Here is a 27,583-nt window from a genome sequence, read left to right on the forward strand (position 1 = left end):
AAGAATATATAAATTCATACACCGACCATTGAATAAAATTTAAAATTTAATATGACTACAATCTTTACACAAAAAAAAAAAAAAAATATTTACAATAAACTATTACGAAATGCTAAAAACTGTAATAAAAAAGATCATTTACAATAAAATTTGCTAAAATATAAAACATTAAAAGCGCTAAAAATCTGAAGCTTTCGGGAGCGTCAGCTCCCTTCTTCCACAGTGATATAACTTCCTGCAACATCTCCTTAAGTAGCAGGCTCACGGTACCTCCACACGTGGTATTTCTCCACGTGGTTCAATCGGCACATGGTCAGAACTGGAAGCGGAAATGTCTCGGGAACGTGGCAAAGAAAATCGTTCATCCGACCTTAATATAATTGTTTCAAAGATAGGATTAATACGTATACCTCTATCTCTGTTTATTGTATTCCTACTGGATGAACTAATCCGTAAACCCTCGAGCCATTTACGCTCCCAGTATCCATGTGCACGATCCAAAATAATAGCGTCCTCCGGGGAGATTTGATGCTGCTTCTCCCAAAAATGTTCGGCCACAGCAGACTTGTTGTATTCAGCGGTTCTTATGGCATTTAAATGTTCCCCCAGACGATCCCTGAGCCGTCGTTTTGTTTCCCCCACATAACACTCCCCACAATCCGGGCATTCTATTCTATAAACCACTCCACTACTAAGATCTTTTGGTACGCGGTCTTTGACCTGAGACACAGCTGTGCACAGCCCCCGCCCAGGAAGCTGTACACAGCGTGTCCCATAACCCCGTAAAATTCTTGCTAGATGTTCAGTAAGGCCCTGATAGTAGGGGATGTATGCGGTGGCTACCGGAACGAATGACTCCCTACGTTCGGACACTCCTCTACTATATCTATCCAGGATCCTCTGGGGGTATCCGCACTTTCTAAGTTCTGCCGTGACACGATTAATTTCTTTTTCTTTATCCTCAGAAGTGGTACAGTGTGATCTTACTCTGTCAAATAAAGCTTTTGCAACACTATTCTTATATTGTCCAGCTTGTGCTGAATTGAAATGGGTGTATTGACCTCTACACATGGGTTTTTTAAAAACTGACGTCTTAAGTCTAAAACCCACCCTGGAGATCAATACATCCAAAAATGACAGGATACCACCCGTTTCCACCTCTGAGGTAAATTGTATAAATTGGGTGAAGCTATTAAGCCAGCAAACGGCATCATCCTCCCTCCCCTTCTGGACCAGGGCAAAGGTATCATCAACATATCTTCTCCAATTCCTAATAGGAAACGAACACCCACTAAAAACCCTACTTTCCAACTCCTCCATGGCCAGATTGGCCACGGTGGCACTAATGGGTGAACCCATGGCAGTACCGCGAACCTGCTTATACATAGTTCCTTGAAACAACATGGTAGTACTAGCTAGACATAATTCTACCCTGGTGCAAATGTCTTCCACACCGAGAAGTGATCTATTACCAAGGGAGGCATCCCTGGTCAATGCCATTTTTACACAATATACTGCATGACTAATAGGAATACATGTAAATAAAGATATAACGTCAAAAGAGATCATGCTCTCATCATCATTTATAGTCAAATTCCCCACAAAATTCACAAACTCTCTACTGTCTTTAACAACATATTCGGACTGCCCCACTATGGGTGCAATTAATTTAGCCAAGTACCCTGATAGCGCATAGGAAGGACTCCCAATAAATGAAACTATAGGTCTCAAGGGCACTTCTGCCTTATGAATTTTTGGCAGTCCGTAGAATCGCGGGAGTTGACTACCTGTAGTGTGTAATGACCAGTAAGTCTCCTTGGAAATCTTCTCAGTGTTCAACCAGGATTGTATCAGTTTATTGACTCGCCGTTCCAGCCCCACCAACGGGTTCCTCTGGATCACCTTATAAGTGTTATTATCTTGCAGAAGATCCAATGCCTTCTTATTATAATCTTCTGTATTCAGGACCACCGTTGATCTCCCTTTATCTGCTGGTAAAACAACTATTCCTTTGTCTCTTCTCAATTCCTCTAGAGCTCTCTTTTGACTAAGGCTGAGATTCAGGGGTGCCTTCCTCACCTGACTCAACACTGCAGCTGACTTCACCCGGATTTCATTAGCTAAAGGCTCAGGAAACTTATTAATGGCCCATTCAATACCCATTGCTATCTCCGCAATGGGGGGTTTCGAAGACACCAGAGTGAACTTGGGGCCTAAACTAAGGACTGCCTCCTGTTCTTTCGTGAGCTGTCTATTACTCAAATTATGTATAAAATGTATAAAGTTGTTAGGGTAGCAGAGTCATATAGACAAAGACAAATTATGAAGTTTAATAGGTTGGTGAGTGAAAATGTGGTACAGCGATATGATAATAGCACCCATTTTATACATAATTTGAGTAATAGACAGCTCACGAAAGAACAGGAGGCAGTCCTTAGTTTAGGCCCCAAGTTCACTCTGGTGTCTTCGAAACCCCCCATTGCGGAGATAGCAATGGGTATTGAACGGGCCATTAATAAGTTTCCTGAGCCTTTAGCTAATGAAATCCGGGTGAAGTCAGCTGCAGTGTTGAGTCAGGTGAGGAAGGCACCCCTGAATCTCAGCCTTAGTCAAAAGAGAGCTCTAGAGGAATTGAGAAGAGACAAAGGAATAGTTGTTTTACCAGCAGATAAAGGGAGATCAACGGTGGTCCTGAATACAGAAGATTATAATAAGAAGGCATTGGATCTTCTGCAAGATAATAACACTTATAAGGTGATCCAGAGGAACCCGTTGGTGGGGCTGGAACGGCGAGTCAATAAACTGATACAATCCTGGTTGAACACGGCAGAACTTAGAAAGTGCGGATACCCCCAGAGGATCCTGGATAGATATAGTAGAGGAGTGTCCGAACGTAGGGAGTCGTTCGTTCCGGTAGCCACCGCATACATCCCCTACTATCAGGGCCTTACTGAACATCTAGCAAGAATTTTACGGGGTTATGGGACACGCTGTGTACAGCTTCCTGGGCGGGGGCTGTGCACAGCTGTGTCTCAGCTCAAAGACCTCAAAGACCGCGTACCAAAAGATCTTAGTAGTGGAGTGGTTTATAGAATAGAATGCCCGGATTGTGGGGAGTGTTATGTGGGGGAAACAAAACGACGGCTCAGGGATCGTCTGGGGGAACATTTAAATGCCATAAGAACCGCTGAATACAACAAGTCTGCTGTGGCCGAACATTTTTGGGAGAAGCAGCATCAAATCTCCCCGGAGGACGCTATTATTTTGGATCGTGCACATGGATACTGGGAGCGTAAATGGCTTGAGGGTTTACGGATTAGTTCATCCAGTAGGAATACAATAAACAGAGATAGAGGTATACGTATTAATCCTATCTTTGAAACAATTATATTAAGGTCGGATGAACGATTTTCGTTGCCATGTTCCCGAGACATTTCCGCTTCCAGTTCTGACCATGTGCCGACTGAACCACGTGGAGAAATACCACGTGTGGAGGTACCGTGAGCCTGCTACTTAAGGAGATGTTGCAGGAAGTTATATCACTGTTGAAGAAGGGAGCTGACGCTCCCGAAAGCTTCAGATTTTTAGCGCTTTTAATGTTTTATATTTTAGCAAATTTTATTGTAAATGATCTTTTTTATTACAGTTTTTAGCATTCCGTAATAGTTTATTGTAATTTTTTTTTTTTTTTTTTTTTTTTTTTTGTGTAAAGATTGTAGTCATATTAAATTTTAAATTTTATTCAATGGTCGGTGTATGAATTTATATATTCTTAGACATGAGTTTTCCCGACCTCAGAGGCCTCTTTCAGGATATTCTAATAGAAGTTGTGCAAGAATCACCTTCACCTCTGCCTACGGCTACTGGTAAACCATTAGTCCTTGTATCCCCCCAAGCTATCAGTTTTCCGACCCACCTAACACTGCCTCGATAGCATCAGCAAATATTCTTGCACCCTGTCTATTTAAGTGTATCCCATCTCTGTAGAAGCAGTCTCTCCTGTTAACAAGTACAGTCCAGGCTGAAAAAAATTTTATCCCTTGAGCCTTGCACAATCTTTCCAGGGCCAAATTGATCAACAAGGCCGTCATCATATACTCCCTCCTATCGTGTCTGGGCAGAATTGCAGACACTTTCAAATTCAACCCTAATTCAAGGCTTTTTTTCATCAGTTACCTGTACTTGTTAAGTAATTCTGCCGGTCTCCTACTCTTAATATCATTAGTTGCAACGTGTACAATGATATCACCTTTTATGCCCCTAAAAGAGGATATCTGCTCTACAGCGTCATCAACCTTTGCCCCTGGCAGACATACCCTGGTCCTGTTCCACCTATCCTTTCTACAAAGGATGTTTCCCGTTTCCCTGAACAATAGAGTCACCAACAACTACTAGTTCTTTTGGGACCAGCGCAATCTGCCTTGGGGGTTGCCGCTGTGTTGAGTGATGACCAAGTGCAAGCTCTGGCGTTGATGTGGGCAGCTGAGAGCTTGATGGGCCCCTAAATTTAGATCTTTCGAGGGCATCCACACTGTCCTTCAAACTCTCATATAGGCCCATAACAATGCTGAGTTGTCGCCTGATTTCCTTACACTCCTTAATCACGCACACACAAAGACATCCCCCATGGCAATATCATGTTCCGTTCCAGATAGTTCGGCAAACATTTCACAAGTTGCACATTTTTTTAGGCTGTGATGCGTTGGAGAATCACCCCCCCCCTCAGTTCTCCCCCCGAGTCACAGCACTCCTGCCACTTTGTGTCTGTTGCTTTGCTGCTCTAGTTTGGGGCATGATATTTTAAATTAATAAGATCAATAAATTAAATTAAATTAAATGTCAATACTACGCTATCTAATAGAAACAGTGAAGCGTATTACTGTTTCTATAATTATACGTTAGAGCTACCTAACTACCTCAATTAAAAATTTGAATTCCCTACCACTATATACAAAAACAATGCCTGCAATATTCGAACGAAATAACGGTTTTATAAAGTATTACGTATATCCACAAAAACTGTTATATAAATTAAAATAAAAATAACTAGCGTAATTAGAACTATAAGACTACGTATTAAGTACAATATAAAATAATAATTATGTAAATAAAAAGCAAACACTTATCGTTTTTTTCGGAGCCTGTAACTCGCAGCTGTATTTTCTAGAGAGTCAGCGCCCTCTTTTAATGAGACACACCAAGTCTCCTTCAAAGTGTACATAATAAATAAACAAGTTAATTAATGTATGCATTGGATTATTAACTAACTTGCAATACAACCAAAAAAAAAAAAAAAAGAGAAAAGCAAGGATTTTATGGGTTAAATGGGAAAATTTTGTTTTTGTGCATCAGCCACATTGCCTATTCCTCCAACCAGCAAATGCCAACAAACATAATATCTAATGCCAACGCTACAGTATATGGGGTAGCCTGTGTGATACGTAAGAAAAAGTAATGGCCATATTTCTACTGCTTCAATTTCAATGAAATTGACAAACCTTTCTAAAGCACTGAAATACAAAATTTCATAAAAATCCATCCACTGAGAGTTGGGTTGTTATTATAATTATTGCTCTTTTATTCTTTCTCCCTGATTGGGGGTTCCACCTCGCGATGGGTATTGCTACCAAGTACACGGGGTGGTTGATGTTACGTCTGGTGTTACTGTTGGTTGAGGAACTCTCTGACTATCCTACAGGTGTTCAGGATTGACTTTCTGGAGTTCCTTTGCTGGGAGACCTATTGCTGCTAGACTGTTGTGTATGATCTTTGGCATCATACCTGTGGTTGACATGATGATCGGGATAGTTGTTACTTGTTTTACATGCCACATCTCTTTGATCTCCTGTCTTAGGTTTTTGTACTTCCTGATTTTTTCCTCATGGGTTTTCTGCAGGTTGCCAGTATTGGGTACTGCTATGTCAATCAGGCAGGTAGCCTTTTCCTCCTTGTCTACAAGGGTTATGTCGAGTCTGTTGTGCAGGATTGTCTTATCCGTTATTATGGTGCAGTCCCAGTACAGGTTGTGAGTTGGAGTCTCTAGTACTGCCTAGGGTTCATACTTGTAGCACGGTACACCTTCTTTGATCAACTGATATTTTCTTGCTTGCTTCTGATGTATTATCCTGGCTACCTGGTTGTGTCTATGGGTGTACTCAGTTTGGGTGATCACCTTGCATCACTCCTGGCTCACTGATGTATTTTCCATAGTTTCTGGTGTTGATTACCTGGTCTTGGATGGTGAGCACGAATCCTTCAGTCTCGGGGAAGAGCGTACCACTCGTGAGCTGTGCATTGGAAGCAATTTTATCTATGTGATCTTGATGGGGATCATTGTAGTGTCTACCAAGTGTCTTCTTTGCCCAATTTTCTAGCTTCATTTGTGTTGAGTGGGGTATACTGCTTGTCTATCTTCCTTATGGCCTGGTGGAGTGCTGCTGTGTTTTTCTGGAAGTAATTCTTCAGGTTAACTATCACTGTCTTCTCTTGCTCGATGAAGTCTATCAGGCTCTTTCCTCCTCCTTTCCGAGCTATGGTCAGTCTCTCCACGGTTGACTTCAAGTGGTATTGGCAACCCCTGGTCATCATTGTCCTGTTTTTTTTCTCATGATATCCTCCAGCTCGGTGTTAGTCCAATCTATGACCCCGAAGGTATGTTAACACTTGGACTGCATAGGTGTTTATGGCTTTAACTGTGATCCCTCCATTCAGCTTTGCTTTCAGCAGGCTTCTGAGTCTCTGATGGTATTTTTCGGTCAGGCTAGCCTTAATTTCCTTGTGCTGTAACTGCTAAACATGCATCATCCCCAGGTATTTGTAGGCCTGTCCCTCTGTCATGGCTTCAATCTCTTTACCAGCCTGGAGCTGGTAGTTTTGGTTGACTAATTTTCCATGGTGCAATCCGTGGGTCTTGCATTTGTCTTATTATTATTATTAGTAGTAGTAGTATAGTATTGGCAAGTGATGCAAAAAGCAAACTTATAGAGCATTAGCAAACCCCCCGCCCCACACACACATCTGTCCATCCTGTCTAGCAGTTTATCTAGTAGTATTAGGAGAATGACAGTAGTCCAAGAAGAGCAGTATCCATTGATAACCACTCTCTGTCTTCTCCCACTGAACCATCCCTTTATCCATAGCAGCAACTCTCCCTTAATGCCAATTAAGGGAAAGTTGCTCCAATTTTTATAGCAGTCTTTTTTGTGCAGCACTATCAAAAGCTTTGCTGAAATCTACGAGTATGAAATGAAAGTATGAAATTGGAAATTATAGACCAATTAGCTTGTTATCCCACATCTACAAGTTGTTCACAAGGGTCATTACTAACAGATTAGAAAGAATACTTGATGAGAATCAACCGAAAGAGCAAGCTGGCTTTAGGACAGGATTCTCAACTATGGATCACCTTCACGTAATATCATAACTAATGGAGAAAGCAAATGAATATAAAACACCATTATGCCTGGCATTTGTGGATTATGAAAAGGCATTTGACTCCATACAGCATTAGGCAATATTTCGGGCACTGGAAAGACAAGGCATAGATACCCCATATATTATGATTTTGAAGAAAATATATGAGAGTGCTACCTCCTTTATTAGACTAGACAAAGACAGTAGCAAATTTAAAATCGAGAAAGGAGTTTGACAAGGAGACACAATATCTCCGAAGCTGTTTACTGCTGCCCTGAAGAAGCTTTCAGAAGATTAGACTGGTCGCAGAAAGGAGTCAATGTGAACGGAGAGTACCTAAACCATTTACGATTTGCAGATGACATTGTGGTCATAAGCCACGATCCCAAAGAATTAGAAGAAAATCTTAATCAGTTATGCACAGTTAGTAAGGATTTTGGGCTAAAGATGAATATGGCTAAAACAAAAGTAATGATGAACAAGTATGCCACAGAAAGGGAAATAATGATTGAAGGAGCAGTAATTGAAAAGGTGGAGTCGTATACTTATCTGGGACAAGTTATTAGGTGTAATAATGATAAATGGCTGGAAGTCAAGAGAAGAATAAATTTTGGATGGATAGCATTCAGGAAATATAGTCACATACTGAAAAGCAATATCCCAGTTTGTCTGAAACATAAAATAATGAATCAATGTATACTCCCCACCATGACTTATGGAAGTGAAACTTGGGCACTCACCAAAAGAATGGAAGAGAAGCTGAGAACTACACAGCGAAGAATGGAACGAATTATATTGGGAATCAGACTGTTAGATAAGAAGAGAAACACATGGATTAGCCAGCAAACTCGAGTAAAGGACATTCTTATCAAAACTAAAGGGAAAAAAATGGTCTTGGGCAGGACACATAGCTCGAAGACATGATGACAGATGGACTAAGAAAATAACAGAATGGTACCCAAGAGGAGCTAGAAAAAAACCTGGAAGACAAAGGCGGAGATAGATAGATGAAATTCGTGAGTTTTTGGGTAGGAAATGGATGGCCAGTGCCAAAACAGAAGGAACTGGAAAGTTGCCGGTGAGGCCTTCATCCTGCAGTGGATTGAAAATGGTTCATGATGATGAAATAAAAATTATTTTTTGCATCCAATTCCTTTGTTATTGTATCACAGAATCCAATAAGATTGGTCAGATAAGATTGTCCTTAACAAATCCGTGCTGTGACTGCAGTATAACTGCATTCCCATCCATGTGGTCCTGCATTACCTCCTTGGTGCACTATGGCTATAGTTGCCGATCTGCCTAATAAATCCCTAAACCAACAAAACAACAGCATTACCTCTTTAACCAGGTGCACTATAGCCAGTGTAGCTTATGCACCATTAAACGCATGCGTGCGCACGCACACACACACACATACCTCTTTAACCTGTTACTCCATTATTTTCCCTAGAACAGATGTCAAGCTAAGAAGGTCTATAATTATTCATGTCTTCCTTTGATCTCCATTTGTGAATTGGGGTATGAATTTGTACATTTCCAGTCCATAGGGAGGTCCCTATGGACTGGAGATATGAATCCAGAGATGCTCTCATAATCATTGCTGAAGGTTTGATTACCTATTTTCCTGCCTCCTTTGATATAACTAGATGGATCCCATCCAGCCTAGTTGTCTTTTATACATTTAGCTTCAGCAATTTCTCCTCCACTTTCCTCTCAGTTATCACAAAATCATTCAGTTCCCCACCAGAATTTTATTTAATTATGACATCCCCATCCCTAAAAAATTCCTCATGTGTGAATGTAGAAGCAAAATACCCATTCAGTTGAGCAGGATCATCAACAGTTAATGCATTCATATCTAGTGGACCAGTGTGATTCGAACCCTTCTTTCTGCTGCATACATAAGTAAAGAAGGCTTTGCTGCTGCTTTTTTTTCTTCTCCTTTTTCTTTTTTGCCAACGGCTTCTCATAATCTGCCTTAACTTTCTTCACTATCTTTGTGACTTAATTGCAGACCAGTTTATATCTGCTGATGCCATCTGTATCACCTGATAATATGTATACATCCGATGCATTTTTCTTCATTGCTGCATGTCTCATCTGTCCCTGGTGCCTTATTTAGCTTTAACAATTTTCTCTACTTTATTCTCTGTTATCTCAAAATCATTAGCTCCCTGTTAGAATTTGGTATACTTTTGTCATCTCCATCGCTAAAAAATTCCTTGTGTGAATGTAAATTGTAAATACAAAATATCTATTCAGTTTGTTGAAAACATGAACAGGACCATCAACAGTTACACCAAGACATTCATATCTAGGGGGACTGATGTGATTCATTTCCCTCCCTTCTAATGTTTTGATAAGTAAAGAAATCTGCTACTTTTCTTTGCATTCTTTGCAAAAGACTTCTCATAATCTGCCTTAGCTTGCTTAGCCCCCTTCATGACTTGATTGCAGACTAGGTTACTGTAAGGTTTCTATATCCCCTAATATTTATATGCATCCCATGTATTTGCTTTTCTCTGCCATTAGTCTCATCTGCTCATCAGATATCCATTTAGGTTTAGGTCTTGAACAGTATTTTTTATATATTTCTTGGTATAAAAACCTAGTAGCTTCTATGATTACTTCCCTGAATGCTTCCCAATTTAAATAATTTTAAACTGTCTGAGGCTATTGTAGTCACTTTTATGAAAGCAAAATCCCTGCCTTTTACCTTTGACAATGGTTATATTTTTAATGGATTTCATATTGGTACATTGTGATCAATGTCACCTAGTGGTTCCTTTATTGGAATATTAAGATTAATAAGTGTATTGCTTTCTCTCATTGCCTCTCTAACGTGATGGTGTAGAAAATAGTCATCTAGGAAATCCAGAAAAGCCTTGTTACTGTGTGAGTGACCAGCCCACAATTCCAGTAAATATCTGGAAAGTTAAAATCTCCCATTATAAGACATTGTTTTTCTGGCCCACTCAATAATTCTGTGTAGTTGTTCATTATACCGATCACAGTCAATTTTTGTTTTCCCTGTACTTATGTCCTGCCGAACTGACTGAATATTGTATTGGCTACCCACACCAGTTGGTTGTACTGCTTTGGATTTCATGTGCTTCTTAACCAAGAGAATAACTCCTTCCTCTTCCCTCTTCTTTTTATTGTCTCTCCTTTCTATATGCAGTGTACTTATAGCATTCAAATTCCACATCCCTTATGTCTGAGTGGCACTGTCTCTAATAACCCTACTCTGTCCCCATATGATGACTTATCTAGTACTTCAAATTTCTTTACTGTATTTCTATTGTTAGTGAAAATGCAAGTATACATGCACCTGTTTTTGTGCTTAGTAATCCTAACACAGCCCGTGTATTTGCCTGTCCCATTAGAAACCCCTGTAAACTTTGTAATCCCTGACATCTTGTTTTCCAGGCTGCTGCATGTAGAATCAGTGCAAAAATCAGTCTCCTCTGCATATGGCTACTTTTAATTTATTATATTGTGCATCCCCCTACCCCCTGGGTCAGAAAACTAGTACAGCAGGTCCTCATTATAATGCGGTTCGCTTTACGCTGATTTGCTTTAATGATGTTCTTATATTATAACCCATATCTGACTATAATGCTCTTTTACAGATTGAATTTTTGGCATATTTAATGAAATCATTTCATTTATTGGAGTCGATAGCTTGAAAACGAATAGCAAAACAGCATTAAAACGTTTCCCATGCTCAGTGAAATTTGTTGCACGGTAATTTAATTGCAGTACAGTGACTTGTTACATAGTTCCACGATCAACATTTTAAAAAATGATCAAGTATATTGCTTGTAATATTTGCATTATATGCATTTATCCGAAGTCTAGTCATCACTCAGTACAGTATTAGACATTGTGCGTAACAGACAGTTTACTCGAACCTTGTATCATAATTAATTCAACCAATGCAGTTACATTTTCCAAGAGTTAATAATTGCAGATAAGAATGAAAAAGCAACAACGTCTGGATGCAGCATGAAGACTATAAATGTAAGAAAAAGACTGAATTTGAAAATTAAATTACACAGTTTGAAGCGAATCGATTCCGGTCAATGACAAGAGGATGTGTGCCATAATTTAGGACTGGCAAGTTTAACTGTAAGAACAAGTATAAAAAAAGAATTAATTTTAGCAGCAGGAAAGACAGCTGTTCCACTGCAAGCAACTAAGGCTAGGCTGGCTATTAGGATTGAAATGGAGAGACTGTAACTAATTTTATTGAAGATAATATCCAATGCAGAATTCAGTTAAGTTAAATATTATAAAAAAAAAAAAAAAGAGAGAGAGAGAGAGATTGAGATTAGCCTATATGATGATCTGAAGAAAACTCACCTAAAAAAAAAATGTGGAACCATTTAAAACTAGTAAGGACTGGTTGAATAGATTTAAAATCCAGGGAGAAGCCACAAGTGTAGATCAAGGAGCTGAAACTTTCAAAAAAGAACTTGTTAAAATTATTGAAGAGGAGTTATCATGTGTTATACTTCTCAACAAGTTTTTAACATCTGGCATAGATAAAGATTTAGATCTGGCATAGATGAGGCAGGACATTTTTGGAAACGAATGCCTAAAAGAAGTTTCATATTGAAAGAAGAAAAAATATGCCAGGTTTCAAAGTGGCGAAGGATCGGTTGACTTTATTGTTGGGTGGTAAAGCTGCAGGGGATTTAAAATTAAAACCCCTTTTAGTTTACCAGGAAGGGAGCCAAAGTACAACCAAAAATCGACACATTTTTCACGATTAAATTCATCAATTAAATTACATCAATTAAATTCATGATTTTAATTGGAATTTTAAGTTTAATTTTGATACGTAAGTAGTTACCACATAATTATATACGTATGTAATGCAAAATATTTTATATGTACAAATATTTAAATACTAAATATTTTGACTGACATTTGTGCACCTTTTCACTACCTTTTATTACTGATTAGGAAATATCCTATGGCACCGACTGCAGCTCACTTAGCGCAGGTTCACATAGCGCTCTGTTTTTCCGGAATGAATTATTAGCGTTAAGCAGGGGTCACCTGTAGTGTTCTGACCCAGCCTTTTACAATCCATTGATAAGTGTGATGTCATTAAACACAACATGCACAAGAGTTCATTCATTATTCACATTGTTACATAATTACTTCCAAGACCATCCACAGATGCTAACTGGAGTTTACCATAACTATAGTCACTGTTCCTTCGGAGATGCCCTCCACAGCATATGTGATTTCATCTTTCAGTTCTTCAACAGCATGTGGATTATATCTGTGGGCATTGTCCTTCAGGAGTCCTACAGAAAATAATCACAAGGATTTAGATCTGGCAACTACAGTTGCCAAGACTATCCAATCCCACATTGTCCAAGATATCAGAGATGATGAAGGATTGTTAAAATTTCCGTCAGAAAATGTGTGCACATTTTCTGAATGAACTGTAGTTCCATTTTCTGAATTGTGTGTAGTCTTGCCATGTCTTGTTGGAAAAATATTTCTTGAGTGCAATCATATCTCACTATAAACTCATCCTGCACTGTATCAAAGTTGATAAATCTTACACGAGTACACACACGCTATTGTTCAGTAGTGTACTCCAATTTGCTTTTATAATTTTCCCCTGGTAACCCCAACAACACAGTCCATGGATTCTATTTAGGATACATTACTAACCAAAAAAACTTCTGTCTCTTACTCAGGGAGTCCTGCATATGACCTGCCTAATCCCTGAGATTTTTACACACACCACACCTTGCAGTTCTCAGGATTAGTTCAGCCATGTTAAATACAGGTAGTTCTTGACTTTACAAGTTAATACGTTCCTAGCGCACACTCGTAATGTGGGAATTAAATCCCATAGACCTAATTTTAAAAATAGGGGTTATGTTCTCAATAATGAAATTAGTTTGTTCCAGCGATGATTGTTTTATCCAAAGAAATTAAAACGTAACCTGTAAAATCAAGCAAATTATAATAATAAAGAAATTATTTATGACTTACAAATTTTAAAGAATGTTTATTCTTCATCAGCGACTAAATGCATGCTCGTTGATCACTTACTATTGGCTCGGCACTTCTTGGTTTATTGCACAAGGAGTCGCCTTCTTCAGAAATGCTTCAAGAGGCATTTGTTTCCAAGATAATCTTCTATTTCCTTTATAAATTTCAGTAGATGCATAAGCATTTTTTAACGGAACGCACAAATTGCAACTAACACGATTTGCGTGGAGTAACCAGTTTACGAACTTAAAAAAAAAAAAAAAGGAATGAAGAGAAGATTCTGAAAATTTATGTTTTTTATACAATTGAAGATTTCAATAAAGGGGAAACACATTTCACCCTAATGATGCAAAAAACCACACAATTCCAGCTATCGGTATTTTTGCAAATGCAATAACATTGAGTTTACTACTTGTTTATAATTGCTTGCAGTAACAGAAAAGCCCAATAAACCAGAAATTGCAAATTGTTTTTGTTTTATGGTTGTGACCTCCAGAAAAGTGCTTTAGAAAAATGTTACAAAAGCATTCAAAATTGGTTCTTATAACAGAACATATGGTAACGATGAAAGTGTAGCGCATTTTAGTGATTTGAATTGCAACTAATACAATTTGCACTATAAAAATGACCTTTTAGATAGTTATATAGCAAAATTTTCAACTTCCGAGGTTGTGCAACGAATTACCAAAAAACAATGTGTTATTGGGTTCACGTTACAATATTTTCATGATACGATGGTGCCTCTGGAACAGATTAATATCGTCAAGCTGGGTACACTGTATTGTATAGCTATGCGCGTGGTTTGAAATACAGTAGTTATAAATGTTTAACATTCATATTTTCAATTTTTGATTGATCAAGGCCTAGTACTTCTATTTGGATTTCTTTTGTGTTACTGCCGAAAATAGAAAATCATACTTTTTTAAATAGTTAACAAGCTAAATAATAGTACATAATTATCAATTTAAAAAAAAAAAGCATTCTTCACACACATAGCATACTGATCATGTGGCCCACTATCAAATGAAATTGAAAACTCATGTGTTTAATGACACAAAGTCACCAGTGCCAGCTTTAAACATCTAAAAGTACAGATATTCAAAATTGTTTCTTCTTTCTTTGATGAGTTTTGTATTTTCAGTCTTGACATACCAAATAATTTTAATTATTAGTATTTGTTTCTTTAGGCTGTTTGTTTTATATAATGTGCATATTTTAAAACCATTACTGTTCAAATTTAAAAAATAAAAAAATACTCTGACTGATGATATTTCAAGTGGCATAATGTTTTATATATAATTTAATTTGTTTTCATAATTCAAAAAAATAATTTGAATTTCAGACAAAATACAAGGCTCCATTCATTTTACCTACTCCACAAGAGGCAACTGTAATATTTGAAGATGTCAGTTTTGAGTATGTTAAGGGCCAGCCTATTTTGTTTAATATGAGTTTTGAAGTACCAGCAGGGAAGAAAGTTGCTCTAGTGGGTGGTAGTGGATCTGGGTAAGAAAAGGTATTTTTCCTGTTATTTCAGATTTTTATTTCAGTTGTCTATCATTGCATTTAAATTAAATCCTACCCATATCTGAGATGATTAAATCCTTATTAACTCCTATTACAAGAAATGAGACTGTTTTGTGGCAAGGTAACATATATATTTATATAAATTGATGGTTTTTTTTATGTTATTTTGAAACTTTTATGGAATCTGTGCATTTCTTATAAAAAAAAAAAAAAAAAAGAAAAAAAGAAAAAGCACTTGAAAGGTAGATTAAGAAAATTAGAGACCTTGGCACATTTTTTTTTTTTTTTTTTTTTTTGAAATTTTAAATAGTAATTTGAGATGGTTTTCTTTTGTCACAAGCTAAAGAAATGGAAATATTCCTTCTGTTCTACATATTTTCATCATGCTGATTTTAGTTTCAGCAAAACTTAGTCTAAATTGTTTACAGTGATGTTGGGGTGGAATCACATCAGTTCAGTGTAGAACAATCTATTGTCTGACAGTTCAGTGTATGAGATAATTTGGTATATCACATTTTGTTGTATGTGACAATTTGGTGCATCACACAGAGACCAGAAATCAATGAAGAATTAACCAAATTGTGGTCACTAAATTAATCATTCACAGCATGGTATGTTAAAAGTTAAATTTTTAGTCTTGCTTTGTCATACACCAAATTCTTGCATAAAATTTGCCAAATTATCATATTTGCCGATTGTGTTTCACCAAATTGTCTCGTACACTGTGAACTGACTTGCAACAAATTGACATGGACCTGCTGGAGGTGTTGTCAGTGAGTGAGTTCAGCATTAGTTGTCCTAGTTAGGGCATTAGCTGAATAAAATAAGGCTGACAGAAACTTGGTATTACTCAGAAATAGGGAATGGTATGTTTTGCCATAGAAAGGATAGGCAAGTTATTAGAGGTTGGTGTGTTCACCTATCAAACACAGCCTAAGTGCAACAAAAAGTTCTCAGATTTTGGGGCATGAAATTAGTTGAAGGCAAAGGGAAATTGGGAGTGGAATGTGCTACAAACCAGAAGATTGTGAAGCATATGACAAAAGTTTCTATAAGCAGGTGGAATGAGTGAGCAAGTGTGAATATGCCTTCTCATGGGTGATTTCAATTTGGCCTTATTGATTAGAGTAGGTGGGAGAGGGAGCTCACCCTGGGGAACCAAATATTTAAGTCAGCTAGGCTACTATTATTTATATCAGCATGTTATGGAAAGTATTAATGGCAAGAAGATTGTCTAGACCTGATTATCATTCATGAAGAAGCAGATAGCCTCATTAGACGGCAGTACAGGAACCCTTAGAAGGGAGTGTTCCAGAGTTATAAGTTGGATGAGAAATAGGGTTAAATTTGTTAAAGGCATGGGTTTTAATTTCAGCAAAGGGAAATACATAGCCTCTATTGATGGTGCAGATGGCACATGTAGGACAAATATCGTAAAGTTGTTAATTTATGGGCTTTAAGGTGCAAGGGCAACAAGGCCATAATGCACCACAGTGGAGTTATTTTAATATCTTTAAAGCACTAGTCACAGAAGCAGAAGCTATGAATGCATATGCAGTCAGTTGTGTTATAACGCAGTACATGTGTTCCTAAAAATCTCTGCTTTATGACATTTCGTGCATTAAAAACAACAGGGCTTATGGGAAAAATAGGGGTGGGACAGAGCACTCAAAAAAAAAATTCAGTGTGGTAAGTAAAACACTAAAAAAAGTTAGAAACCCAATAAAATTGCTAACACAGGTTCAAACATCTTAAATTTCTAATAAATAAATAAATATAACAATAAATATAGCACTGTAGTATATACATACTAATTAATATTTCTGTTCACTGACTTTTTTTTTGGATTGTAAAATTTAAAACAAAAAAGATAAGCAATCAATAATGACAAACACAGCACGCACAAGTGAGATATGCAGTAACAATTTCTTGCATTAAAAATGGGAAGCTTAAAAAATAGGAATGAAGAGAAGATTCTGAAAATTAATTTTTGTTTTTTATATGATTGAAGATGTCATGAAAGGGGAAACACATTTCACCATAATAAAGTAAAACCCCACAGAATTCCAGCTATGTCGATATTATTGCAAATGCAATAAGATTAAGTTTACTACCTGTTTATAATTAGATTTCACTAACAGAAAAGCCCAATAAATGGGGAACTGCAAATTGTTTTTATTGTTTTATGGTAGTGACCTCCAGAAATGTACTCCTCTGCTCAATGTACTCCGCTATCACGCCACATGAGATTTTTTTTTTGAACTGAAAAATGTGAGCTCCTGAAAACATGAGTCAGCCTATAATATCACATGTTATATTGTGAATACAGCAAATGACAACAGTGTGTCTCCGACCAATACAACTAGAGTAAATGGGAAATATATCTCTCACACATTTTTTAAACTTCATAAACTTGTATGTATTGCTGTGCTATCTTGGGCTTGGTGCTAGGGTTTTGCATTCACCTGATGTTACTCGCAAACAAAATCGTGTATGAGCCAAAGTGAAAATCGTGTTATACCAGCATTGTTCCCTAATATATCAGTTACGTTGGAGCAAATTCGTATTTCCAAAATGTGAGTTATAGCGGAACTGACTGTATACTATTAACCCTTTGTGGTCCAGCTCCATCAATCAATCAGGTGACTAGTTGAAATGTGATGTTCAAAAATTTAGTTTCAGGTTTACATAAGCTAATATATAAAACACCATGACAAAACAGTTTAAAAGGCTCTTATATAGTATTTCTTCCTGGAAGAAAATATTCACAAAATCTTCCATCTGGATGGAAGGTTTTGTGAATATTTTCTGACAATATTTTTTTTTACTTGGGAGCCCCTACTTTGAATTCCTTGTTTGTCCTATTTTTGGGTTGTCAGAGATGCAACATCCAAAATATCTGTAGAAATCTCTCCCACTAAATAAGTACTTGAAAAATTTAAATTTGTCTGTCTATTCTTCAGACCAATATTTTTTAATATCAATTTTTTTTTCCATTTGGTCCCATGTTGATAACCCCAAAAATTTCCTTTAGTTCATTTAGTGAAATCTAAACCCATTCAGACCATATGGAACAGTCAAAAACTATCTTATTTTTAAGAGTTTCCTTTCTCCCTAATCAATTTTTTCAGAAAGGCCCTTCACTAGATCTTGATGGCATGTCTGAATACTTCACTCTAACACAGAGTATGTTACTTTGTGACTTCTACATAGAAAAAACAATGCCAGCTGCCATTAACAATTGAATATAAACATCAGTAAACATCAACCTAGTTTTCAGATCATTTATATGAAGTATAAATGGAAGGCAAAAATTAATCATTCACAGTTTCTGGGATAACAGATTTTATAATTGGAAACCCGACAGTCATGCAGGTTTCCACACTGGACTTGAGAAGAGTGCGCACATGCCACCAGCTGTTAACTGTTGAATATAAATACTAATTTAGTTTTTCAGATTGTTTATATGAAGTATAAATAAATGGCAGTACACCAGGAAAACAAATTTCCTAGTTGGAAATGCTGATGGTTGCTCCAATTGACGCATTCAGACTTTAAGACATAAAAAAACACCATTACCTGCTGTTAACAATTGAATTTAAACATAGATTTAGTTTTCAGATTTTTTATATGAGATATAAATAGATTGCTGCACAATAATTGAATCAGTGGAGCAGGAAAACAAATTTCATAATCAGAAATGTTGACATTCTTTGTGTCAACTTCATCAAACTGAAAGAGGACTAAACAAAAAAACAATGCTGCATGTGTTAATAATTGAATATAAACATCAATAAACATGGATTTAGCTTTTTAGATTGTTTATGCCAAATTGTGAATAATTGCAATAATTGCACTAGCAGCTGGAAAACAAATTCTGTAATTGGAAATGCTGATGGATATGCTGAACACGACATTGGACTGGTAGTGAATGTTTTGCCCAGCACAAGATTGGACCACAAAGAGTTAAAAAAAAAATAATAATAATAATAAAATAAAAAAATATATATAGTACGAGGAGGACATCAAGATGGATGAATAAAAAGCTGGTCAGTTTAACTCTTTCAGGAATGAACTTGACTATCTACAGATTTTGTGTGGGCTGTGTTTTTTATTTATTTATTATTATTTTTTTTAAGTGCATTTTAAATACTGCATCTTTTTATGTACAAGTTACCTTGAATGTTTTTCCAACTGAGTAGATAATGTTAATAGAAGGCAACATGAGGAATAGCTTTGAAAATTGGATGAGGCCCATGTCGTTGTCCACTTTTGACCTACAAGACCCAAAGTTCTCTGGAATGTAGATCCAAAAGTTGATGAAATTAAGTGATACATAAATATTGTTGAATGCTCTACTTCACCTCTATTTATTTAATTTGGTGGTGCATACATAGATCTACATTTTGAAGATCGCTTCAAACAATATGTACCTTTAATAGCAGCCACCATGTATCTGCATTTCCAATTAACTGTAGACTGTTTATAACAGATGGGAGCTAAACTTAGGATACCTTTATCCTTGACAAGGCCTGTGTTTCCAGAGAGAGAGTTTTGTCAAATCTTATATCCCTTTGAGGACCATCACTATTCTTTAGTGTTCTCATGTAGACTTGAGCATAACTTACCGTATTGTAACTCTGCAGATGTTCAGTAACTCAAATTCACCACTTGGAACCAGTTTCTAGAATATTGTTAATTTTGAGAGGTGTCTAATTACCTATGTTTGCTTCTGCTTATGTATTATTTTAGGAAATTTCCAACTTTGTTTATTTTTTATTATTATTTTTTTAAACTTCAGTTACTATCTTATATATTATTAACTGAACAAAAAATTTAAGGCTTCGTGTTAAACCCCTGGCCTTATAGCAATGATGGGTATTGCACAGTAAGTCCATCCTTCATTACTAATTGCAGTAAAGAATTATACATGTATTTATTTGGTATTCAAGCTTATACTGTTATTTTCAAACATAGAATAAAATGTTTGAATGATTTAATGTTTTTAACTAGCAAACCAGAGGAAAGTAATAAAATTTTGGTATGTGCACCTGTTGCTGTTCATGTTTAGCAAGCATATTTGAAATATTTGGGGCCTATTTGAAATATTTTGTTTGTCAGTGGTTTCATGGCATAGGACAACAGCTTTTTAACTCAGCTGTTTTTGTAGATTAGAGGTTAGGGAAATGTTATGTCCTTCGGGTGTTTCAGATGCCTGTGCCTTGTGGTTCCTGATGAGATGGGAGTCTCATCAGTTGAAATCCTTCATTTTTCTATCATATTTTAATTGTATTCAGGCATTTATCTTTCAGTATTTTAGTTCATAATCCAAAAAACTTGAAAGCATATGCTGCTTAAAAGTTATTGTGTATATTCACAAAAGTCATAAATTTAGATAAACAATTAATATATACGAGTTAAGCAACAAATATCTTTATTAGTAACTGCATAATGAGTTGAAATTAAAGTATCCCTATGTTAGAGGGCTCTAAGACTTGTACTGAAGAGAAATTTGGACAACAGATACAATAAAGAATGCACTCGCCATTTATTGGAAAAAAAATTAGTTACAAAATTTGTTACTATATGGCACTGTGGCAATACAAATCATGTGAACAGTGCTACAATTGTTCAATGTGTCCTCCATTTTGGTCAACAACAGTTTCCATTCGAAGAACAGCATTTTCTACAGCAGAACATAACATGTCAACTGGAATAGCCAGCACGTGACATCTAATGCTGTCCTTCAGATCTGCCAGAGTTTGACACCCTTCCCGATACACCTGGTTCTTCAAAAAGTCACATGTTCATCTTTCTGTAGGAATAGATTTCAGAAATTAAAATGTATATCCAAATTTCACTTAAGTAATTGTTGAGTCATTTGCATTTTATATAGATGAAACTTTAAATCAATATGCAGTATACAGTGCACACTTTAATTCAGTTGATTCTAACAGTTGTTCGAGGACTGCTTTGTAACATTGCTCTGACTGATTTTCTTTCTGTTTTCTGGAGTATGCACCATATGCATCCAACCTGAACATTTCACTTCAGTTACAGATGTTCTTCTAAATTTGTAAATCCAATGTGTTATGATCTTTTCAGTTGGAACACTACCATTTCTTCCGACTTTGAAGTGTCATCTAAATTTGCGTTGAGTACTCACAAGGATCACTTGATTTAAAAAATGTCTTGACAGCAAATGCACAGTGTTTATTCGACCACCTCACCATTTTTTAGCAAATGCTTTAGTGTACTTGGCCCAGGACACAAACTTCAGTGCCCCCACTGCAATTGCAGTGAAATGGTGCCACTTTTAAAATACAGTCAGTTCTGCTATAATGTGCATTTTAGCAATGCGAATTTGCTCCAAAACGATTGATATATTAGGGAACAATGCAACTATAATGCGATTTTTTGCGTTGGCTCATGCGCAGTTTCATCTGCGAGTAACACCAAGTGAATGTAAAACCCAGCACCAAGCTGAACGTAGTGATTGGATCATGTGCTTAGTTTGGTCACAAAGACAGTGAACTATATCAGAGGCCGTGCTCTCAACCACCATCAATTCAGCCAGTTGTTGGAAGAAAAATGATAATCAGTTTACCGATATTCCATTCTACACAGAAGTCCGCTGGTTGTCATGTCACAAAGTGCTGAAAAGATTTTATTTGTTGAGACAACAAATAATTGTTTTTGCAGATGAAAAGTCAGAACACGGATGAAATAAAAGATGAAAGTTGGCTCTAGGATACGGCTTTTGCTGTGGACATTACTGCACAATTAACTGATCTTAATTTGAAATTACAAGGTAAAAACAAACTCATCACTCAGTTGTATGATGACATCAAGTGCTTCATTATAAAACTAAGCTTATGGAAGTCACAGTTGTCAAATGAAAATTTAGTTCATTTTCCTAAGTGCAAAGAGCTGAAAAACACTGCCAATACTGAGTCTGTACTTAGCTTTGCTAAGTATGACAGTCACCTGGAATTGTTGTCAAAAGAATTTCAGGAAAGATTTCATGATTTCTCATCTTTTTGAACACCACTTTGCATTATTCTCAGCACCATTCACCTTTGATGTTGCCAGTGCAGAAGAAAGACTGCAGATGGAACTATTAGAAATGCAGTTGGATTCTACACTCAGAGCAAAGTATCTTGAAGTGGGGATACCTCGTTTCTTTTCATACCTTCCTGAAAAGTTTAAAAACTTCAGAAAGTTTGCCACAAGGATTATGGCAATGTTCGGTTCTACCTATGTGTGTGAACAGTTATTTTCCTTCATGAAATCAACAGAAACTTCTCAGAGAACAAGACTGACTGATCAACACCTCTCATCTCTGATGAAAGTCAGAACTGCACAGACATTTCAGCCAGACATAGCAAAAATTGTCATTAAAACGAGGTGTCAAGCCTCAGGACAAAACACTAAAAATAGTCATAAATAAATGTTTATTTTGAACTGTTGTAATTTTTGTACAATGTATTTGTTGCTGTTGCATACATGTCTATGTTGTCATTTAAAATTTCTTGTTTTTTTTTTTTTTCTCTTGTTAAACTACTTCATTACTTTGCATTCATGAATGTGGCTAGCCGCTAAACCATTTGTATGCACATAATTGTATGTTTTCTAAGTTTAAGTAATAAAAATATTCTGCAATAATTTTTATTAAATGACTTCAATTAGTTGTCGTGTGCAGCCCTCGTGACAACACAAATATGACCCATATGGTCCTCGGGGGACCCTCAGTTTGACATGCCTGCTATACAGTATTTACTGTAATATTTATTTATTAAAAATTTAAGATGTTTAAACTTGTGTTAGCAGTATTATTGGATTTCTAACTTTTTTTACTGTTTTATTTACCTGTCTGAACTTTTTTTTTTTTTTGAGTGCTCTGCCCCTATTTTCCTTATATAAGTCCTATCGTTTTTAATGTGCAAAATACCATAATGCAGAGATTTTTAGGAACACATGTACCGCGTTATAGCAGAACTGACTGTAGATAATTGTTTTTGCCTAATCCTATATATGTATGCAAATATATGAAGTTTGAAATTTTTGCCAAGATATAGGTTAAATTTCGAAGGTCAGAGGAGACTGAAATTGTATTTTTTAAACAACTAAAATTTCTTAAATGCCATGAGGTGAATTGAATATTAAGCTAACACAAGATAGGCACACATCCATCATGCTACCAAGTGCTAAAACATTGTTGCTTTCATAGTTTTGAATATAGATGAAACCACACTGTCTCATGAAGAGACAGTGTGGTTTCATTTATATTCAAACATTTTTTGTAATACAAAATTAATTTTTGCATACTTGATAAAGTTAAAAGGGGGTCTTGCATATGTTGTAGATAATCTGATTGACATGAATGTTGATTCATGAATCATGATTGACATGCATGAAGTGAAAGCTGCATTTATTGAGCAGCAACTGCTCAATAAATGAGCAACAAAAAAAAAGATGTCAGCAGAAAGCATCAACTTGGTTTTTTTTGGAGGGAGAGAAGAACTGTTTCCACTGTTTGGACTGCTCCTTTGTCTTCGGCTGAAAGTGATAGACCCACGTTTTGTCCACAGTCCCAAATGTTGCAAGGAAATTTGTTGGATCTGCTTGAAAACAATGCACTCTTCACTTGGCTTGACAATTCTTGTGTGTTTTTGATTTGCTCTCAACAACTTTGGGATCCATCGTGTATCATATTGGCACCTTTTTCACAGCAAGAGCCTCTGTTGTTGTTATGTCCTACACATGTTAAGATGAGATGCCCAAGACATCGGCACTGTACTGAATTGTCACCCATTGCTCACTGATCACCATATCATCCACACTGTCAACAATTTCTGGAATGATGGACATTACAGGTCTTCCACAGCATGGGTCATCTCCCAGGCTCTCCCTCCCTTGTTTAAGTTCTGCTGTCCACTTCTTAAAATTAAATATGAAGGGGGCTTCTCCCCAATGCTATTACCATATGCTCATTAATTGCTTTTGATATTAGTTTCTCCCCCCCCCCCCCAAATATTGGATGAATACATGGTGACTGATTTTGTCGATCCTTTCTCATTCCTACAACTTCGGGACTTGATATTTGTGGTGGGTTGGACACACATTATTGAAACTGCATGAAACTTGGCGGGTTAATACTTGAAGTGTTATACATTAAGTACAAATATTTTTAACACTGTACCAATGCATTTTCATACTTGGGCTATGAACTTTTCAAATGCCCCTCATATGTGCCTGATGACAGCACAGAGCAATAAGAATACAGTCATAAGTAATTAATTTTTTTAGCTGCATGTAGATAACTAAAGAAAGAAAACTAAAGCAAATTAAAATAAAATAAGGTAAAATACAATTATAATAGAGTAATATGATGACACAAATCGAGGGAAAGAGAAACTGTTTTGGCTGAATTTGTTATAGCTTTCAACAGTGAATTTGTGTGTGTTGGGCAGTTTGAAGAAAACAAGCAGCAATTCGATATGGCACACTGTTCCTCATGTTTTGGTGAATAGCTGGATTGGCAGTGGTATTATAGGGGATAGTTTTTTTCTTTAGTTATTTCTATCCACTTTTGAAATTATTATTTACATTTTATCACTTCTGCTCCTGCCAACAAGCCTTAGTTGTAGTTTTTCTTATGTTTAATTCTGCAAGAACACTTTCTTAAAGCTTGGTTTTGCTGGTTAAATATCGGTAACATCTGTTGAGCCTGTTGTTAAATATGGGTAACATCTGTTCCTTGAACAGTTTACCTTTTTGGAGATTGCTGTGGGCTCCTGCAATGCATTATAGCAGTGCAGTGGACAGTCTCTGGGATGTGATGCTCATCTGTGGACAATGTCTCTTCAGTGGTTTCTGTTGTAGCTACAGTTCATTGTGCTGTGGCTACTTTTGGGATGAACATTGAAAAGTATACTCAGTAGTTCATCATCAGTAATCATGCAACTTCTTGTACTGCAGTGGAATCAGAAGGACATGTTGCCTTGCTGTGCAGTTCCTTGTGCCGTGCTGCTTTTGGAGTAACTTCAGTATTCTACATGTCCAGCTTGTACTGTAGCTGAGTTAGAGATGACCATTACACAGTATAGTTGATTTTTCATGTCGTGCTAATTGAGTTAATTGTTGATGTACAGTGTTTTTATATAGTATGAACCAGAGCTGTAATATTGAGGTAAACTTATCTTATTATTTTACAAAAAAAAAGTGTTTTTATATATATAAGATATTGTTAATATTTGTATATTGTACCATGTCTATAATATGTATAGCAGATTTGCCAGATTTTTTGGCTAAGGGCACTCAATAAATGAAAAAAAAAAAAAAAAAAAAAAATGAATGTATATTGTGTTCTGTACTGCCATTTCTAGAGGTTTACAAAGTAGATTCCTAATGACATCATTTTGCATAAATCTAGCTTTAACTTCATGTAGAGCCATGTTTTATTTCATCATTCATATCAATTTTTTTTCCTAAAAGCATTTGTAGCATTCTAAACATGCATTATGAAATTTAAAGAAATATCCTTATTAAAAAAAATTATTTCTCTTATTTTAATGAAATTTCAAATAGTACAAGAAATGTGATTAGAAGTCTGTTGAATAGACATGTTGAAACAAATGGCATTCATGCATTTGCAAACAATCTAAAAATTAGCACTGTTTTTAATTTGATACTACATTCGTAGTATGTATGTTGTTGTTGTATGTTGCCAAGACTATCAATATATAAAATTCCAATTATAAGCATGAATTATATTACTGTCTCTAAATTCAAAACAGGAAATCCACAATTGTTCGACTTCTGTACAGATTTTTTGAACCACAGAAAGGAAGGATTCTTGTTGCAGGCCAAGATATCAAAGATGTTGATGTAACCAGCTTAAGAAAGGCTATCTCAGTTGTTCCTCAGGTACTTATGCTATTTTTTTTTTTTTTATTATTTAATTAATTTAAAAATAAATTTTATGGATAATTAAGTGTGCTCCTATTAATTGCCTGTTTTTATTCATTTATTTTTTTTTTCTTTCTCTAAATTTTTTTAAAAATTTATTAAAGTGAGATAACATGCCAAAGTATTTTGGGTAAGATCTAGTGAATTACTGAAGCACAATCATCATCATACCTGGAAAGCGTAAAAAGCACCCCAACAAATTCTGCTACTTGTGTGGCTCTTTCCTAATGAAATTGCAGTGGCATACAGATAGATATTTGAAAAATTTACCAGTTATACTTTGGCTGTCCTTGAAGTAACCAGAATAAGGTGTGAGCATTACATGTTTGAATAGATTACATGACTGGTTGAACAAAAGGGAGGCAGTTGAAAGACCATGGTGATTGTAACATTTGTAATGTGAGAATCACTGGATTTTTAGTGAAGAATAAGCACAAGATTGCTTATCCAAATCTGTATTCAGCAATGTGACCAATCCAATTTTGAAACCGCTATGGCATGAACTAGATTCTTTAGAAGATAAAATGCTATGAAGCAGATCCGAGAACGTCAGTCATTCCTGTTTACACACCTCATGAAGAGACAGTGGAGCTAGAGCTGCTTACCCTAGATAAAGAGAATGACTTCATTCAAGAGGAAGTGCCTCTTGCATAACAGGAACTTAAAGCCATCCATCCCCATTGCTTTTTCTGTGTTCATGTAAAGGAGACAGCAATCAGAGCAATTCAATACAGCACTCACCACTGGAATATCTGTGGTGACTTCAGTAATTTGTATGTTAATGGGTATGCAAGGTGACTTCACTAAATGTTGTTTCCTGTGCCTCTGGATAGTCATTCCATCACAGACCAAGTCATCAGATGTGACTCTCCTCAAAGAAGCATATATGAGCCAAGTAGTGTGCAGTAATGTTACATTAGTGGATCCAGTGAATATTTCCCTTCTACCTGTCCACATTTATACTTGAATGAAAGCAGTGGATAAGATGTTCTTCAAATAGGCCTCTGGGGTTGGGTATATTCATACTATAATTTTTAGTGTTTCTCAACAACCATTGAAGTAAAAACGGAAACCAAAATCTTAAAAAGTTTGTTTAAGTTTACGATAAATTTACAGTTGATCAAACAAAATACGATTATACAAAATGTTACTGATAATAAAATACTGAATTAAGATAAAATAAAACAAATGTAATTTCCAGTGAATATACAAATAAAATGATAAAAAAATACTGAATTAAAATGCAATAAAATATACTAGATTTAAAAGCCCTAAAATAACTGAAGCTTTCAAAGGCTTCTGCCTTCTTCCTCAACAGTGTACTTCTATACTGCGGTGCCTCATTAAATACCAGCAGGTTCACGGTGCATCTCACGTAAACGTGTACTGTTCCCGTACATGTTGGAACCGGAAGCGGCTCGGGATCGTTCCAGGCGAAAACGTTCATCCCCTCCAAGGATTACCGCCTCAAAGAGGGGATGAATGCGTGTACCCCTGTCTCTATTTATATTGTTCCCAATAGAACTAATTCGTAGGCTCTCGAGCCACTTGCAGTCCCAAAATCTATGTGCCCGATCAGTGATGACTGCTTCGTCCGGGGAGATATGATGTTGCTTCTCCCAAAAATGTTCAGCTACGGCGGATT

At 36.3% G+C, this 27,583-nt stretch overlaps 1 protein-coding gene across 1 annotated transcript in view; it reads left to right on the plus strand.

Moving 5' to 3' along the window:
• The window catches only part of ABCB7 (ATP binding cassette subfamily B member 7), a 226,022-nt gene that overhangs the window by 169,562 nt on the left and 28,877 nt on the right, over positions 1–27,583 (plus strand). Inside the window, exons 11-12 of the mRNA XM_090379365.1 lie at positions 14,783–14,946; positions 25,767–25,896. Of these exons, the coding sequence (XP_090235491.1) occupies positions 14,783–14,946; positions 25,767–25,896 (294 nt within the window). The remainder of the gene's footprint in view (positions 1–14,782; positions 14,947–25,766; positions 25,897–27,583) is intronic.

The sequence above is a fragment of the Mastigoproctus giganteus genome, chromosome 8 (genome assembly GCF_048544385.1).
Source record: "Mastigoproctus giganteus isolate SK-2022 chromosome 8, ASM4854438v1, whole genome shotgun sequence".
NCBI classification, from domain to species: domain Eukaryota; kingdom Metazoa; phylum Arthropoda; class Arachnida; order Uropygi; family Thelyphonidae; genus Mastigoproctus; species Mastigoproctus giganteus.